Source organism: Protopterus annectens, chromosome 5.part0 (assembly GCF_019279795.1).
Source record: "Protopterus annectens isolate FY-2018-M chromosome 5.part0, PAN1.0, whole genome shotgun sequence".
In the NCBI taxonomy this organism is placed as follows: domain Eukaryota; kingdom Metazoa; phylum Chordata; order Ceratodontiformes; family Protopteridae; genus Protopterus; species Protopterus annectens.
The window spans coordinates 1,965,560,469-1,965,579,530 of record NC_056735.1 but is presented as its reverse complement, the minus strand read 5'-3'; the positions used below and the strand labels follow the sequence as shown (position 1 = coordinate 1,965,579,530).

The 19,062-nt window shown below is 39.8% G+C and overlaps 1 protein-coding gene across 11 annotated transcripts in view; it reads left to right on the top strand.

The window, feature by feature from the left end:
- LMO7 (LIM domain 7) overlaps positions 1-19,062 on the top strand; it is a 921,898-nt gene that overhangs the window by 792,928 nt on the left and 109,908 nt on the right. For 9 of the 11 annotated variants that reach the window (XM_044071726.1, XM_044071729.1, XM_044071732.1 and 6 more), the window contains one exon: positions 11,204-11,269. The exons of the other annotated variants lie outside the window; for them this stretch is intronic. In XM_044071726.1, coding sequence (XP_043927661.1) covers positions 11,204-11,269 — 66 coding nt within the window. The remainder of the gene's footprint in view (positions 1-11,203; positions 11,270-19,062) is intronic. 11 annotated transcript variants of the gene reach the window in all.

Below are 19,062 nucleotides of genomic sequence, written 5' to 3'. Positions count from 1 at the left end.
AGAAGCTTACAAACAGTCCTGGATACAGCAGTCTGGACCTAGACAACTTACAGGAAAGGCAGGAAACAAGCTTAGACATTTTTTTTTTTTTGTAAAGTGGAAAGGAGGATCAGAAGCCAACTGGTTTGGCCTTCTCAAATGTTCTCCCTGGAATAGGTAGAATGAGGTAATGACACTAGACTGGGAGGAGTGTAGAAAATTTTACTTAACACCTCACACACACTGAGTAAAATAAAAGTGCTATAAATAACTCAGAAATAAGCAAAAAACAGGATACTTAATGTTATATATCTCAGATTTGTTAGCTCAGAGGCCTTCCTCCGACTAGCTCAGTATGAAATGGCAGAAACAGTCACAAGTTAACTTCTTAAGTAACAAAGTTGAAACCTGAAACAACTTTAAAAAAATCTTGAAAGAACCAGTGAGGTGCTTATTCCAAGGCGTAGTCTAGGCAACCCCAGTCAGCCAATGACCACAAACAATTCACTCTCATTGAAATGCTATCCTGGCCTTGGCTAAGCTATGATGATGATGACCTGGGACGTGCTCAGACACACAGCCTCTACTATCAAACAACTAGGCCCAAAACACAAGCCTGAGAATGGACAATGCTACACTGCTTGGGTAGAAAAAACTGCAGAAATGTTTAAACAGATAAAGGATCAAGGAGACTAGAGAATGCTTTTAAATGCAAACAAGTTATATGATACACTCCTAGCAGTAAATCAGAACAAACAAACCCATCCAGATGCTTAACAATTGTAGAAAATTCTACTTAATACCTCACACACAGTGAGTAAAATAAAAGTGCTGTAAATAACTCAGAAATAAGCAAAAAAACGGATACTTAATGTTGTACATCTCAGATTTGTTAGCTCAGAGCCCTTCCTCCGACTTCCTCTGATTGCTTTGTAAAATGGGCTTTTATTAACCTGTTTTCTGTAGACATGGATTTTCTCACTAGCTGTGATATGGTGCCATACAAGATGCTGGTTTTAAAGATAGAGCATGGAGTTGGGACAGGATCCAAAGTGGCCAGTTTTATCTGAATCCTGGCAGAAGGAGAAATGAGGTCACTGACTGGGAGATTTATTTTACAGTTTGTTTACCAGGATAGTCCATTGGGCTGAAGGAGCCTGCTTTCAATGGAGTCCTTGGTAGAAAAGCTACAACAAAGTTAAACAAGTGGTAAAGTAATTAGACAAGCACATCAACAAAATGTTACCAAGTATACAAAAGGTGTAGTATACAATGAAATAAGAGATGTACTAAAAGAAATGGTATAAAATGCTTTTACAGGGTAATCAAAGGTACTATATATGTGTATTTACATAGTCTGCACAAGTGAACTTCTCAAGTCAGATTACATAGGTTCATAGGTAGGTACTAGGCTATCTGCCCGAGGGCATTTATAAGCCTAGCCAGTGTGTGTCAGCTTTCACTGCCCCATTGATTAAATTAACTGAGCCTCTGTCAAGAAGAGCCAATGAAGGGATCCCAGGGGTGTATTTTCTGTTACCCATCCACTCGTCAAGGTTTCTCTTGAAGAGCGTTAGTGAGGGGCTCTGCCTAATGTAGTTAGGAATTTTGTTCCAAAGCATGGGGAGTCTCTGTGACAGGAATCTATCCCTCCAGTACGTTCTATTTATTCTTGTGGCGTGGTTTAGCTCACTAGAGTGAGTGGCTCACAGTGACTTGGATTTCTTTTGGTGGAGCATGTCCATCCATTCTGAGTTGGACATGGCTTTGTAAATCAGGCAGAGATCACCTCTGAGTAAGCGATATGTGACTTGAGTACATCTGGAATTTTTCCAGTCGGGCTGCATAGGACATATGTTTGAGGCCAGTAATCCTCTTGATGAGGTACTTTTGTGGTCTTTCCAGTTGTTGGGAGTGCCTTGTGAGGTACATCTCAAATGGGGCATTGTACTCTATGATGGGTCTGATGAGTGATGAGTAGAGGGGCACTATAACCTCTTTATTTCTGGATGCGAACCCTTTAGTAATTAGATGGGCTACATAGAAGGATTTCCTAACTACTCTGGTAATATGATTGTCAAAGGAGAGATTACTAGCTACCTGGATCCCCAGATCTCTTATTACCTCTTCTGTATTAAGGGGGCTGCCACTTATGTGGTAATTCGTGGGTGTTTTGTTTTTCCCAAATGGGATGACTATGCATTTTTTGGCATTTAGCTTGAGACAATGACTTTGACACCAGGTGTCTGTCTCAGTAAGGCCCTTTTGGAGAATGTCCGTGTCAGCCGGAGAGTCAGTTATGGCTCCCAGTTTGCAGTCATCAGTGAACTTGGTTAGCCATAGTCCTCCTGTGTTTGCCTGTACTTCTGAGAAGTATATGCTGAGCAGTAGGGGTCCCAGGACCAAGCCTTGTGGGACACCACTTGTGACAGGTTTAGAGTCGGACCTGGAGCCCACTATTCTTATTGTGTGAGTTCTGTCTGTAAGCCAGTTGGCAACCCATCTCGTGACATAGGGATTTATGTTCAGGCTGGTGAGTTGTTCTATAATTCCCGAGTAGGGAATAGTGTCAAAAGCCTTGGCGAGGTCAAGGTAGGCTGTGTGAACTACCTTCCCTTCATCTATGGCCTTGGTGACTGTCTCGAAGAAGTCAACCAGGTTTAGTAGGCATGATCTGCCCTTAACAAAGCCGAACTGGGTTGGGTCAAGTGTTTGGATATTCCCAATGTCGTTGCTAATGAGTTCTATGATGATGCACTCCACAGCCTTGCAGACCAGGCTAGTCAGGCTTATGGAGCAATAGTTACCAGGGTCATTTGTGGCCCCTCCTTTGTGGAGTGGGAATGACTGTTGCTGTGTGCCATTCTATGGGCACGTAGCCTGTGGAGAGGCTGAGGTTGAACAGTGTGTTTAGGTGGGAGGGGTTAGTTTGTTCTGTAGTTCATGCAAGACGCAGCATGGGACACCATCTGGCCCCATTGACGCTGTGCTTTTGGCTTTTGAAAGGACTGTTTTCACCTGTGCACCTGTGATTTCCGGGACACTACACTTCCGGTATTGTTGTGGGCCCTTTTGGGTGTGAGAGGGGGGTAAAGTTTGCACTGAATCTTTCTGCCAGGACGATGGCAATATCAGTGGGTTCAGTATATTTTGTGCCATTTTGCACTAGCTCAGAACATATCTGCGAGTTGCCACTTAGATTCTTGACCTAGCTAAAAAAGGCTTTGTGATTATCTTTCGAATCCTTGGCTATTTTTCTTTCTAAGTTAGCCTTGGAGGATTTTATGAGGGACCTTAGTTTCTTACTGATACTGATCAGGGATGTCTTTCTTCTTGGGATTTGCTTTTTTTATGAACTTGTTTCCTCCTCCTGTTGTATAGCATGTTTATGGCAGGAGTCCACCAGACTGGTTTCCTTCTCTTAGGGGAGTGAGTCTTGTTTTTGCTAGGGATGGCACAATCCATGCATCCTTGAAGGTGCTCATAGAGTGCATTTGTAAAGGTTCCTGCATCTTGGACACTGTTATCCTTTAGCGTGGGGGCTGTGAAACTTACCACCTCTGTCTTAAGTAAGGTGAAGTTTGCTATAGAAAAGTTTTTCACTGTGGTTTCCTTGGTTGGAGATGGTGGTGTGGTGCAGACATCCAGAGTGATTAGTTTATGGTCTGATCTAACCAGTGACTGGTTGATCTCCAGTGTGGAACACCTGTCGCCCATGTTGGTGATGACTAGGTCCAATATGTTTTCACTTCTGGTAGGGGTGTTTACCAGATGATCCAGGGCATTTGAGTTGATAAATTCCAGGAAGCGCTGGACCTGGGAGTTTGTACTTGAGTAGTTTTTCCAGTTAACGGTAGGGTAATTGAAATTGCCCAATATCAGGGTGTTTGGTAGGACCTTCATGTTTTCCAGTATCTCCAGAAAGGCGGAGTGGTGGTCCTGGGTCATGGAGGGTGATCTATAAAAGGCCACAATTTGCATTGCAGATTTGCCTGCTGTTAGTTGCACATGGATGATCTCTGAGGTATTATGCTGCGCCACAAACCTGGAGGTGTAGGTATCCTTGATGAATATGGATACACCCCCTCCTTTTGTATTTCGGTCCATGTTCTGTGGCCGAAATATGTGGTATGAGTTGTAGCCCGGTAGTGCTGGGGTGCTCTGTGGAGCCTTGAACCAGGTTTCAGTTACTGCACAGATGATGTTCTCCATACTAAGGAGGGCTTTGAGCGCGTGCATTTTGAGATTTAAACTCCTGGTGTTGAGTAGCATAACCTCATTTTTTATTTGTGCTGTTTACGGAGGTGGGTTTGACTTTTGAGCCTTGCCTAAAAAAAGGCACTATGGGGGCAGCAAGAGCCTTGGCCAGTATTCAAAAGTCTAGGGGTGACAGGTGCAAGCCGAGTCTTGCGAAGCAACGAGGTTTGCCGAGCATGTCATCCCAGGTTGACAGACACTGGATCCTCTTTGAATGACACCAGAAGCTCAGGCAATTGTTGAAGTTGATCATTTTTTCTTTATACTGCTGTATCATTCTTGGTGAAGGCAGGATGCTACTCAGGGTCAGGGTCATACCCCCCTGGGCTACATGATCAGAGAACTCTTCTATGTCTCTTTTCATGTAGTCCAGGGAGGTACGTCTCAGGTCATTCACACCAACATGAACAATGACAGTCATATTTGTACTTGTTCTGGACTGACCGGAGTGCTTGTGTTATGTGACAGATTCTGGCTCCCGCCAGGCAGCTAACAGTAACCTTCTCCTTGTCCAGCCTAGTGAGTGGGACATCAGTGTGCCTGACTATAGAGTCGCCTATTACTAGTGTGTTAGGTATGTTATTTCGCCTTAAGGGCTGTGATTGTGCGGTGCACTAATTTTTGTGTTTTATGTGTTGTCTGGTTTGTGATGGGAGGTGCAGGTTTTTTGGGTGTTTGCTTTGGAGGTCTGTGATGCTTCTGCAGGTTTTTATTTAGAGCCTCAGAGTATGACTTTGTGTGTATATGTGTATATTTGCCAGTGCTGGTTTAATATGTCTATGTGAGGCTGGAGGTGTGGTGCAAGTGTTAACCTTCTCCTCATGACTGTCTGTTCCAGTCTTGGGTGGAGACAGCTTAGCCTCCAGTTTGGCTGTATAATTGCATCTCTCACATATGTTAGTGTTTTGTGGTAGGAGGAGAGGGTTGTCTGTGTACATGAGGCAGTTGTAACATTGCCTCAGGATACCCAGGTTCACCAGCTGGACTGGAGAGTATACCTGAAATTGCCCTTTAGTCATGCTTGAATAGTAGGGTGAGCTGCTTAGTCTCTTGGTTGGTGAGGGGTGAATAATGAGCTTTGCCCTGCTGGGCAATCAAGTGTCAGGGTATATTAGTGCTGGCTATTAGGTCTGAGCAAGTGCTGGACTGTAGGATGCTTTTTAAGTCCTTAGGTTGAGAGTTAGACTACTTTCAAGGGAAAAACTGAAGAGGAGACTTGGTGGAGCCGGGATAAATTTAGCACTAGCTTAACCGGTGCTGCCCGGATATGCAAAACCGTGCAGATGCAGTTTTTACAGCAGGGAAATGAAAAAGATAGAAATTAGCCCAAAATAGCCTATAAGCTACGAACGTCTGGGCTGGAACCACTCCTCCAGGGACAGAGGGCTGCTCAAAGCTCCCTCTCTCACAGGTGAGCAGAGAAACCTCCCTCTATCCAAGTAAGGTATGGGCAACTCAGAAAATTGTAACACAGCCCTGAATTCAGCACTAGCCTGAAAGCTGGACTATACTAGCTTAGAAAGGTGGGAAACAAGGAAAACATTTTTTTTAAAGATAAGGCAAAAGCTGTAATAAATACACTTAAAACAGCTTTAACTGACTACAAACAGTAAAAAATACACTTAAAATCAGCTTTAGATGACCACAAGCAATTAGAAAAGGCTTTTAAACAAATTGCCCAATTAACCAGTAAAAAAATCTCAAAACTGAGCCCTGTTCCTGTAGTCTTCAATCAGACAAGTTCTAACTCCACACTCCTGCCACTGGGATGCAGGGGAACCTTTTCCAAAAAAGTAGGCCTGGATTAGTGCTCAAGTTATGCAAACAAAGCTAGATTCAGCAGGCCTGGATCTAGTCTATGCTACAGCAAACAAGGTGCACCAATTTCAGTAAGAAACAGTTAAAATTTGCAGGCACTATAAGCCTTTAACCAGAAATTCCCAGCTCAGAAGGGCAGAGTCCAGCCTTTTCTCCCACAAGACTGCAGACCACGAACCTTCATAATGTAAAATAACTGACCTGAAGCCCAAGTGCTTAAACCAGAATTAATACACTTTTAGAATAACGGACTCTGAGCCTGCAATCAGCAGTTCCCAACTTAGAAGGATGTAAGCTACCCGTCCTGCCGCAACAGTGCAGACCACAAACCTTCGTAATGTAAAACAACTGGTCTGAAGCCCAAGTGCTTAAACCAAAAGGCTTAGAATGATAGCTACACTTTAATCATGTTACTACCAAGCAGTAATAAATACAATTGAATACTTTTAAGAAGGCCCGGATTAGTGCTCAAGGTATACAAACAAAGCTAGATTCAGCAGGCCTGGATCTAGTCTATGCTGCAGCAAACAAGGTGCACCAATTTCAGTAAGAAGCAGTTCAAATATGCAGGCACAAAAGAAACAAGAAACAGAGAAGAGGGAAATTAATGACTAATAGGTAGAGTGAAGACATAGGCATAGAAGGAAGAAGTAAGGAGCATAGATGTAGGTGGAAAATTAGGTAGGAAACTAGACTGAGGATGAGAGTTGTGAAAATTGGAAAAGAGAGGTAGGTACGGTTTGGAGAAGTAGAGGAGAGGGAACAGATTTACGAGAAATTAGAGAAGAGAGAGGTAGGATTTGGTTAAGTAGAGGAGAGTCAGGATGGGGTGGGAGCAGGAGCATTCCCAGAGGGATGAGAGTGGGAATGGAGCAAGGTTTTTAAGGTGAGGTGGTTGGTGGTGGTACGAATCTGTGGAGGAAGGGAATTCCAGAGTCAGGATAGAGAGGAGGACAAAAGGAATATGCCTGGAGTTCGAGCAGGTTTGTGTACTTCGAGCAGTTTTTGATTGTTTGACCTGAGTAGTCTTATCAGGTTGATGCAGTTGGAGGAAGGAGTCAAGGGAAGGGCAGAGAAAGGGTTTAAAGATGAGTTTATGTGCATAAGAAAGTTGGATGAAGAAGAGATGATGGGGTAATTCAAGCTAATTTAGTTTGTGAAGGGCATTACAGTGGTGAGTGGAGGATTTGCCACCAGTGGCAAACTTTGAGATTTTGTTATGGCAAGAAGCTTTAGTCTTTACACCGGATTGGAGATTAGTAAGGAGGGGGCACCATACAAGGGGGGAGGGTATGAGATAGGTATGTTTGATTGAGGGAGTAAGGAAGCAGTTGTGACAATAGAGTAATCCTAGATTTTGGTGGATTTTCTTTATATTTGTTTGGAGATGCATGCCAAATTTAAGTTAATCAATAATGACACCTAGTAGCTTTGTATGGGATATGATTTCTGTAGGGGTCCTGTTTTGGCTAGTTATGGAGAAAGAGTTCTTTTCAATTTTAGTATACTTTGAGAAGGTGAATATCATAAGTTTGGATTTGGAAGCATTTAGTGCTAGATGATTGCTTAACATCCAGTTCTTGGTTGATAGGGAGGCTTCTTGGGTTAGTTTCTGTAGTATGGGGAGGGTTTCAGCAGAACAGATTATCGTGGAGTCCTCTGCATATTGGATGAGCTTGCCATTAGGAATAAACTGGTGGAAGTCATTTATAAATATATTAAATAGAAGGCCTAATATGGACCAATGTGGTACTCCTGCGAGGGTGTTAAGGAAAGGGGGAGTAAAGTTTTTCTGCTTGATCGATTGCTGCCTATTGGAGAGGTAACTGGAGAACCCATTGCTAAAGGAAGTGGATATGTTAAGATGAGAGAGTTTAGACAAGAGGAGATAGTGTGAAATTATATCAAAGGACTTGGATAAGGCCTGAAACCATGTTTTGTGGGGGTAAGCAGATGGTTATCAAGTAGGTAGGGCATTAGTTGTAGATGCATTTTTCTAAGATCTTTGAGATGGGGAGAGAATGATAATTGGCCGGAAATTAGAGATTTCAGTATTGTTTCCCCCTTTATGAAGGGGGATGATAAAGGCTTTCTTCCAGAGTATTGGTACGTAGGATTCTTGGATTGAACAGTTTATTAGGATGGAGATGGGGAAGGCAATGTTGTTTGCAGTTAGCTTAAGGAAGTTAGATGGAAGGTCATCAGGGGCATTTGAACATGGCTTCAAATTATGTAGGAGTTTTTTTTACAGTAGAGATAGGAACCAGGTTGGAAAGAGAAAGGATGGAGTTGAAGTGCTGTTGCATGAGGAGGGTGAATTAGGGAAGATAGGAAATTGTGGGCTAGGTATATTATTTGTAAAATATGTAGTGAGTTTAGCTATAGTGTCTATGAAAAAGGGGTTAAATTGTGTAGCTAAGGAGAGGTCAGAGGTGTGAGGGTCAGGGCATGGGTTTACATTTTTACCAGGATGGAGGAGGGTAGAGATGCTATTCCAGAACCTTTTTGGGCTAATTTTGTGGTTGTTTTGTAGTGAAGAGTAATAGGATTTTTGGTCACAGGCTACATGTTGTTTGACTTTGTTTTGAAGTTGCTTATAGTCAGGAAGGAAGATTTGTGTTTCTGGTAGTTTTAGAAATTTCTGACGTGCTTAACAAGTGAACATTTCCAAGTCTGACTCCTTTTAATTTAAAATATTGACATAAAGGTATTGTTCTCATGAGAAATCAGGCTGAATATTGAATTAAATTTACAAATGAAGTTGGATTTAATATGTTAGAGTAATAGTCTGTAAATGCTGCAGGTTTTTAATATTTGGTGGTGTTCTCTGCAGGATGCTGAAGGCTTTAAGGTACTTGCTGCTGCTTTAAGTGATGCTCACCCTGGAGTTTGAGAATTAAATCAGTGTGTCCTGCAGGGACCGGTTTTGCTGCTTGTCCTGTTTGATGTATTTGCAAACAGTAGAACTAGGGGAGTTGAGATGAGGGTCAGTCTCCCATCCCAGTCTTGTAATCTCAAAACTGGTGCTGCAGTTTTGAAGGGCGTTTGCAGAGTCTTGATGAAACTTTTTGGTGGATAGATTGGAGCTAAGATTTAATGTCAAATGTAATATACACTTCTGTCAGTTGTAAATGTGAAGTAAGTAGAGATGACTGTAGAAAAATATCTGGAAAGTATTTGTCATATTCAGGCATGAAGCAAGTGTAATGGGATTGGTTTGTGGTGTTGGGTTGCATGGTAAGGGAGGAGTTGAACAGTGGAAGTAGATGTTGTTCATCTGTATAACATGGCTAAAATGGTTTGAAATATACTGTGCAGTTTTGGAGCCTTACATTGAAAAGGCCATTTTAGTTTGGAATGTGCATAGAGCATGTGTCTCAGACTGTATTAGCTAAGAGGGCTGTGCATTTGGCCCAATGACTGGTGTCTCCAAAACAAATGAGCAAAGAAAGATAATCAGTGCCACCCGGAAAGTAATGTAGTCGTTTTCCTGTGCTGCTAAAGGCCTGTGGGCTACAAGTTTGATGCTGGGCCACTAAAATCATGGTGAATAAAGGGTTGTAGTAGACAGATTGTAAAAATTGAACCTGGCCTCATATTGGCCACTCCTCAGTGCTTCCCCAATGTTAGTCAGACTAGTCCATTAAGATCTGTTCCATCCTCCAATCAAGTCCATACTGCACAAAGCTCTAACCATGCAAGAACATCAGAAAGATGTGATTGCATATAAGAAAGCCATTAGAAGGTACTTTGTGGGGCTACATCATTTGATATCTGGAGGAAATGGGCCATTTGGGGGAATTTCAGTACTGGTCAGGCATGGGTCTTGAAAAGAGGGAGGTATGCTTTTCCAAACCCCTTTCTCTTAGCCTCTGTACATTAGCATGTGTAGTGCTGGCCTTTAAAGGTCCTAGCAGAAGGTCAGAAAAGGGGATCACCATAATAGAAGTGCTTTATATTCTAGGCCGTGTTAGTTAGTAGCAAGGTATCTTTGTGTAGGCATAGTTTATCTAATAATTTATGTACCCATAAACAACTTACTTTGAGGAACATCTGTAAATTTGAGGACCTCAGTTGAGGAATATGTTCCTAGCTTACACTGTATTATGGCATTGCTGAGGGCAGCCATTACTTGAGGAATAGTTAGTTATTCTGTTTGACCCAATACCGGTTGGTGTGACAGTTATTTAATAACACAGACCATCACAATGAAGAATATTTTTCCTTGAAGTGGTTTGGACAGAGATATCTTTGAGATGTTATTCGGCTGGTTGTGTGGTAGTGGCATTACTTGTCGAATGAAAAGGGCAAGTCACTCAGTGGGTCATCCAAGGATTTAATAACAAAATGCAATAAGTCCACTTGGGAGGCCTAATATCAAGTCTCTGAGAGTAGCCAGCAGTGTCCCACAAGGCTGTATGTTGGGTCCTTCTCTAATTAAGACATACATGGATAGTGATTTGCATGAGAGCAGCTTTTGTTAAAATGTCAGTTGGATGTTTTCTAAATATTTTCACTTTTTTTTTTTAACGTAATCAGTGAAAATGGGTTTGCTGCATCTTACAACTGCATTTAATTTCATTGTTAAATTTTAGCATTTCTTCTGATGTGTACAAGTACTGATTGAGGTCTCCCATGAAAGCACCAACCATTGTGACCACAAAGTAAATAAATTGTTATATATGCTTTCTATATTTTATCTGTGCTTTCCAAGTCTGTTCTACATTTTAATTTGGAAATGTATGTTTTATGTATGTATTCTGTTCTCAAGAAAGATTGTATTGCAGTGTCAGTTTGTTGCCTTCAGGGTGATTGTTTAACAAACGAAGATTGAAGATGTTTCTTCAGTATTGGCATGCTATTTTGTGAAAGGAGTGTTCTGCATTGGGTAAAACAAGAATTCCTATGAGGATGAACTTAAAATTTCGTGATCACTAAGTGACCCTTTTGGGGTCTTTTGAATAATCAGCGTCAATATAGTTCCATAAAACTGGGACACGCTATTAAATTTGTGTATGTATCTGTATTGATGAAGTATAATTCTTAACTTTTTAACAGCTGATGATGATTCATGCCTTGTGCATCTCTGCAATTCTTCACTTTCTGCTGTTCTTCTCTCCTCTTCTTTTTCCATGCTGTCATAATTTAGCTCTGCTGCACCTCGTGGGTTTTCAAAAAGCCTCCCAGACATTGCAGAAATCCCAACCAGTAAGAGGTTTGTGTAACAGCATAAGTTGCAAACTTGCGGTTTGGCTCCAGAACTGTGCTTTTTTTTATTTGAGCCCATAGTCTTTTTGGGGTAGTTTAGTATATTAAATTTGACTGAACTACTTTTAATAATTGTGGAATATTATATGAGCTGTTTTCTGTGCAGACGTATTAAACGTTAATGCTCGATGGTGTACAAAAAGACCATCAGGTTACCTGAACGCAGGTGAAATTGGCTCCTGATAGTTTACCAGCCAGTGTACATTATAGGAAGTGCACATTTTACTCACTAACGTATCCTTCCACTAGAAAGGTAGTAGAGTTGAAGCAGTTAAGGTTAATGTTTGCTATAGTACATGAGGTGCACATGTTTGCCATAGTAGTGGGTCATCTAGAAAGGTCTTGGTCTCACTGACGATGGTTGCTATTCTGGCATAGATTATGTGGTAGTAAAAGATGGATTTTGTTTTTTTTTTTGCATTTTATATTGCAGTATCTGTCAAATCTGAGGTGATGACATTGGTTGCATTATAGTATTGCAATAGTAAATCAAAAAGCTACAGACATTTTCTTTTCTAGCATAGCACTGTGCCTCTATTAATGTTATCATTGTGGATGTCAGAAAAGAAAACATTACCTTTAGGAGAAAAGCAACTTTAGTAGAGGTTTGCAGGCACAGCTAATCAAGTTGTTATTACATGACCGAAGAAGAGCAGATGTGTTAAAAATATTACACTGCACGTATTGGTGGCAAAAGGTGGCCACCTGAAAGCAGACATACTGAGTTGCTTGCCCGCTGTCCTTTCAATGTAAAACATGTCAAGTATTCCATAATGGCTGTTGTGCATTTTTGTATCTTGTATAACTTGCAGATGAGACTATTTTTCATGTACTGTTTCATGTATAAGAAAAGTATGTGGGAAAATTGTAAGACTTCAGCACATTGCACAGTGATATGGGAACACATATAATTATAAAAGCAAAATGCATTACAAACATTTCCTTTTCAGGTAACATACATAGTTGGTTTAGTTCTTAAGTTATTCATTTGACTGTTGCATATGTTGCTGAAGTTGTGCCTTCCTTAAAATTGTACTCCTCCCCTTCTGGGCATGATTCGGCATGTACTATTCCAGCACTTTCAAGAGTTTGTTCCTTCCCTTTTCTAAAGACCCTGCCTCTAATTCTTTCAACTCCTTTACAAAATAATTCAGTTATGGTTGATTTAAATTTTGATTTCCATTTTGCAGTAATTGCTTTTTAGCAGCCAACAGCATTAAACTTAGTAGGACTTTACTACGTCTAGGCAATTCATTTTCTGTATCCTATCTCGAAAGAATCATTTCCTTGTTTACAGTCATTTTGTTCCCCAACATTTCATATTAAGTAACCCTGTAGACTTTAGGGTATTTTTTAAATCTGCTAACTCATTGCATTCCTGTGTATCTCTGTGTTTTGCATCACATCTCCAGCATTTGCTGTCTTAACTGTGGAACAATTCTGGGAAGTCTAAGGTCTTATTAATACTCATGTAAACTCTCATGCAAAAATCTTAAATCTTCTAGAATTTGTTGCAAGCTTGGCACCCATACAGAATTTCTCCCATTGTTGCTTTGTATATTGCTTTTTCATTGCCCTTTTCCAATCTTCTCTAACCTCTTCTAATTGATTGTTATACTTGTGCGTTATTTTATATGCCATACTAATTATCCTTTAACTGCAGCTTCTGCTCTAGACTCAAATACAAACGTATCTGGCGCTCATCTTTCATGTAACACTCCTCTGTCCCTTTGCCTATACTATGTTCTCAGTCCTTGGTGAGGAAGGCAGTCTCCATCCCACAGTCCGTACTTCTGGTTGGTGTCATCCTACTGACTTCTCCCTTCCTAGTTATATACTCCTAATACTTTTATTCCTTCCTTCATTTTCTGTAGTAAATTGCAACTTCCTCTTGCCTGGTTTTATGCCCCTATAAGCAGTCATCCCTACTGATAAAATCTCCTTTTACTATTCCTGCGTTGGTTTAGTTCTCAGAATGTTTCTGCTGCTTTGTAAATATAATTTTATGTATGGCTGTAACTGTTCTTAAGGGTCTGCATACAAAACCCTACTCGTTTGTTGAAATTCGTCCCCCATTTTAATGTAATATGTTTGCACTGATTTATAATCAGCTTATGTTACTTATAGAAACCTTAACTATGTTAGCTCTAAAGTGTCCCTTCACATTATCTAATTTCAAACCACCTTGATCTGTAGTGGAAAACAATGTATCTTAACTCTTGACCTCTTTCACTCCCAAATGAATTATTTTAGTTCTTTTTATTAGTTTATAATCCTACATATATTATTAAATGGACCAGAATCATTTTTACTGTTTGTGCCTTACTATCCATATCCATAGTCAAGAGCTTCCAAATTCTCAATTTTTGTTAAATCTATTGGCTTGTATCCTTAGCTATGATGATAAAATCCTGTTTAATTCATATACCCAAGTACTTCATCTTATATCTCCATAAATACGGGTATTGATGAACCAGCTAGTGTGGGAACATAGTTTACCACTATAACCTTTATTTTATTTTCATTTACACTGCTGTATCCTTTTCTGGGTTTATTAAGTACAGAATAGTATTTGTAAATAAGGCTATTTTTTCTTGCTTACCATACCAGATATTCTCTTGGATATGCGATTCCCTTATTTTCTTTGCCAGTGGCAAGTAACAAAGGGGAAAGAGGACACTCCTGCATGGTTCCTCTGTGTAAGCAAAGCTTGTCATCTTGATTTTTTTTTCTCTGACCTTTTGTATGTCTTCCTAATTAGTCACATTATTCTATCATAAATACAGATACTACCATTGTCCTACTCCTAAAATGCTGGGTAACTCTGTCGGTTGTCTTCTCTGCATCAAGAACCAGCAACAGTAGAAACATCATCTTGCACTCTGCTTCTCCCGAATCATCATCGTTCTGTTAATTTTGTCAGATGTTTGCCTTGCCTGCACAAAATTGCATTGATCCATATCTTATCAGTTTTGGCATCACCATAATCAATCATGTTTCAAAATAGAAAATAGTGTGAATGAAATTGGATCTGAAGGATCTGTGCCGTCTTTGGCTAGTACTACAGCTTTCTTACCAAATGTTAGTATTGCCCCTCCTTTTAAAATATTGTTAACACCTTCCAGATCATTATCACTTTTTTCCCTTCCTTCTTTCAGATTTCCACAGGAATACCATATGCTACTGAAGACATCCCAGCTGATTGGTTGCACATCACCATTTTTATTTCATCACCTCCCATCATGGTTATTAATTCTTTGAGACTCATCTTCCCCAAACCTTGACATATTTGTGTTCCATAAATATTTCCATTTGTTTCTTTTCCTGGTTTTCCCATTATTCTGCTTTATATAGATTTTTCTAGAATTTCCAAAATATGTCTTAATACCTCTATACATACCTCTCAACCTCTTAGAGCAAATAATCTGGACAAAGCCTAAAATGATGGGACAAATAGGGACAGATTTTAAATATTGCTCTTACAAACTTAGAAAGTTGATGGAATAAATATGTTTTGCATTAGCCTGAATTTTCTGAAGGATATGGAGTCTTAAACTCAAATGTTTGTCATTATTTAATGACTTCATTTCTCAACTATTTGCCAGGAAGGAACAGATTTTAGGAGGAACACACCAAAAATATGATGCAAAATTTGGACATTCTGCGAAAACCTGTACAGTTGCGAGGTATGCCTCTATTAAGGTCTCTGGTTATTTTCCCGGTCATATGATCTACAAGTTAGTTTAGAAACACCCTTTTTTCCCACTCATGTATATTATCCAATTACCTTATTTTCCCTTCAACACTCAGCAGTTGCTCCTGTTCCTGTTAGGCAAGATTCTCCATCTGTGATACTTTAAGCTTTGATTAAGAGCTCTAAGTAATTATTCTTTCTTTCCCAAAACCCCGTCTATCTCATCTCTACCATATTTTTAAATTCTATTTTCATTTTATCTCACTCCTTGGCTAAACTTTCTCAAGAAACTGTATCTTCCTAGAAATTCTTGAATCATTTCAGATTCCTTAAATTCAACTCTTTAGGAATGTGCCGTTGCCTCATTTCTATTTGATTACCTTGCATCTTTCTCTTGGTGTCCTTTGGTGCATAGTCTGAAAAGTTACTGTGTGTTTCAAAGCTTTCTGTGCTTCTGTGAAATGTCATTTTTGTTCAATCTAACCAGATATTGCACCTTTGGGAGTAATAAGTCAATTTTATATAGGTGATTTACTAGGCTAAAGTCACAAGAGCCTTTACAAGCCAAGCCAATAATACCCAGGATATGACAATATTGTATCTTAATCCCCCAAACATGGGATGGGGTATCATAGGGGTAGCCGGGTCTTTGGATGTTTGAGCCCTGAATCATTTTACAGACTGCCTCTGTCCATAAAGGTCATGGGCAAATACGGTTCCCTATACATTTATCTAAATTCTTTTTGAAGAGAAAAGAATGTTTTATGAAGACAGGAAGTTTATTCCGTAGATGAGGTAGCCTTTGGGATGTGAATCTGTCCCTCCAGCAAGTTCTGTTAGTCGCAAATAAGGTTCAGGTCCATGGATTGTTTAACCCTCATATACTTTTTCTTGTGAATATGTAACATTTTCATCTGGACTGGATCAGTGAATACCTTGTAGGTCAGGCATAATTCAACTCTCAATAAATGTTATGAGACAGAGTAAAGGAAAGGGGCCTTTAGTCAGTTCAATCCACATAAGACACGCGTCTTACTCTGTATTTTTTTTTTTGTGAGAAACCTCTGTGGCCACTCTAAAGTGCCTGGTAAGATACATGCAGAAGTGAGCATTGTACTGTTATGGACCCGATGCAGGCAGAGTACAATGGCACTGTGATTTCCTTTGAACTTGATGCCATGCCTTTTCTTATAAGATGAGCCATGCAGAAGGATTTCCTTGCTACACTGCTGGTCAAAGTTTAAGTTACTGTCTGTGTTCCCTAGGTCTCTCACTACTAGGTCTTCTATTAAGGGTATGCTATAAGTATTGTACTTTGCAGGAATATCTGATTTACCGAAGGGTGTGATTATGCTTTTTTTTTTTTTTTTTGCATTTAGTCTGACCATGGTTTTGACACCAGTCATTTGTCCTTTTTAGGCCTGTTTATAAGATGTCAGCATTGTTGGGGATTCGACGATTGCTACCAATTTGCACATGTCAATGAACTTGGTGAGCCTTAGTCCCCCAACATTGGTCTTCACTTCAGAGAAGTATATACCAAGCAGCATGGGTCCCAACACATAGCCCTGTGGGACACTGTTAGTAACGTTTTTTTTTTTTTTTTTTTATTGGAAGTGGATTTGCCTGTTTTGACATGTGTCCTGTTAATGAGCCAGTTTGCAATCCACCTGACGATGTAGGGGGTTATGCCAAAGGCAGAAAGTTTATCTATGATTCCCGAGTAGGGGATTGTGTTGAAAGCTTTGGCCAGGTCTAATTAAGTGGTTTGTACTGTTTTACCCTCATCTATGGCCCTGGTGTTCATTCTCAAAGAAGTCCACCAGATTGAGCAAGCAAGACCTCCATTTGACAAAGCCAAATTGGGTCTGCTCCAGTGTTTGGAGATTTCCTATGTTGTTGTCCATAGGGTCTATGATAATTCTCTCCATGGCCTTGCAGATGAAACTGATGAAGCTTATGAGTCTGTAGTTCCCTAGGTCAGTTGAGGGGTTCCCTTGTGCAGAGGGATGACTGTTGCAATCCTCTATTCCTCTGGGACAAAACCTGTTCAGAGACTGTGGTTAAAGAATGTTTCTGCTGGCCGTGATATATTCTATTTTAAGCTATTTAAGAAGCATCTTGGAATGTTATCGGGACGCATGGAGGCTGTGTATGGGTTTGCATCTTTTATTCTAAAAATAGTCATTAATTTCTTCAAAAATCTAACCTCTTTTGTTAGTATCCCTTCTATGGCCCACTGATTACATCTTTACTATTGCATATCAAGTTCCAATCCCTAGCTATGAATAATAATTCCTGCTAGAAGCTAGCTGCTGCTTACATAATTCTCTTAAGCTCCTTAATAGTAGTCTTAGGTGAAATATAGATGCATGTCAATAAAGTCTTCCTTCCCTGTCAGTAGCCTTTTATCCTTATTTTCCTCTCCTGTCATTGCTACCCTTCTCACAATCAGTATTATTTCCCCTTTTTCTTCATCCCTGATGCTCTGCTGAGTAATCATTCTGAAATCTTTCCCCCAGCAAATTCAGATGTTCATGTATATCCATGTGTTTCATTGCTATTTGTACCCTAACTTCTTAATATATGTCAATACTCTGCTTATTGTCCATAATTACAATGGCATTCCCATCCTCTGATATCGTGAATGATATAGCAGTCATTCATTAATACTTATTTTTCATATAACTTAATTCACGTTTTTTTAAACTCATCCAAGTATTAAGGCTAAAGGCTGTGCAGTCACATAGTGGCCAAATAGTTTTCTCATTTATTTTAAAGGCTTGTGCAGTCCCTGATATGCTGTTTGAACTCTATATCTGAATCAGAATTGAGGATTTATCCCTCTGTGCCACAGGCAGGGGACACTACTGTTGAGTAGTGCATGTTTACAAACTAAGTATGACTAATTGGTCGAAAAAGAGAATCATTGGCTAGGATTGCAGTTAGTGTAGGTGGAAGAGAAAGCAAAATAATTGTAAAGATAACACTGCATTAGTGGAGACAGAAGGGAAAGTAAAAATTGCAAATATTTACTGAAACTGACTTTGAAATGTAGTTTCTTAAGTTAATACTGAACTGAGCAAAAATTATTGATAAAGAGAATATTTGTCATATTTTTCTTTCAATTAAAAGTAAGTTTTGATGTGCAAAGCCGAACCAAAAGGATCCCAGTCAAGTGAGAAGACATATACTTGAGGAGATTCATAAACTGCATCTGAGAATAATGTGCCAAGTAAGGGATAATGGGTAGAGGCAGTAAATGTAATTTCAAATAGAACATGTGGTGGAGTGCTGTCAGTCAATTCATGTTATAACAGTGGTCCAAAGGAAGATATGTTAGTATAACTTATACTAAAATGTCCATGAAACAAAGTGACAATGGGTTTGCTTCAGCTGAAGCTACACATCTTGTGTGTGGAATATCATTCCAGTTTTACTGAAGCAATCAAAGCAACAACGCAAGTACAGATTAGTGCATTAAAATCACAGTTGCCAGTAGAGGAAACGCATGATGTCCTATGCTACTGTGTTGCACAATACAAGAGCAAAGAATTTGGAAGATTTGTACCTGCTGTCTGTAGTCTATTGGCCATGTAGAAAGACTGTTGAAATACTGAAACATATCACCAGAATGAAAGGAAGATTTTCTTGTTTCTCTGTAGTGTAGTATAGGAGACTCACTGATTGCAGAAGCAGTTCGTAATCCTGTAATTTGCCATTACAAGGTCAGAGTTTTGTCGAGCAACGTGGCACAAATCACCTTGGACTATTCTCATTGACTTATTTGCAGTACTGGTTTCTATAAGACAAATGTGCCTGAAGACTGTTGTCTGCTCGACTTACCCACTTGACTAAGTAAGCAAGTGAAGTAGATTGTACTGGGAATTAAAATGGAGCCTAATCACTGTTCACTTTGTGTTGATGATGCTAATAGACAAAAACTGTTGACACCTTATGCAGTAGATTATTTTTACAGTGCATTACAACTGAGCAGATAAACCATGGAGGGAACTGTAGCAGTGAAAGACAACTTCAAGAATAAG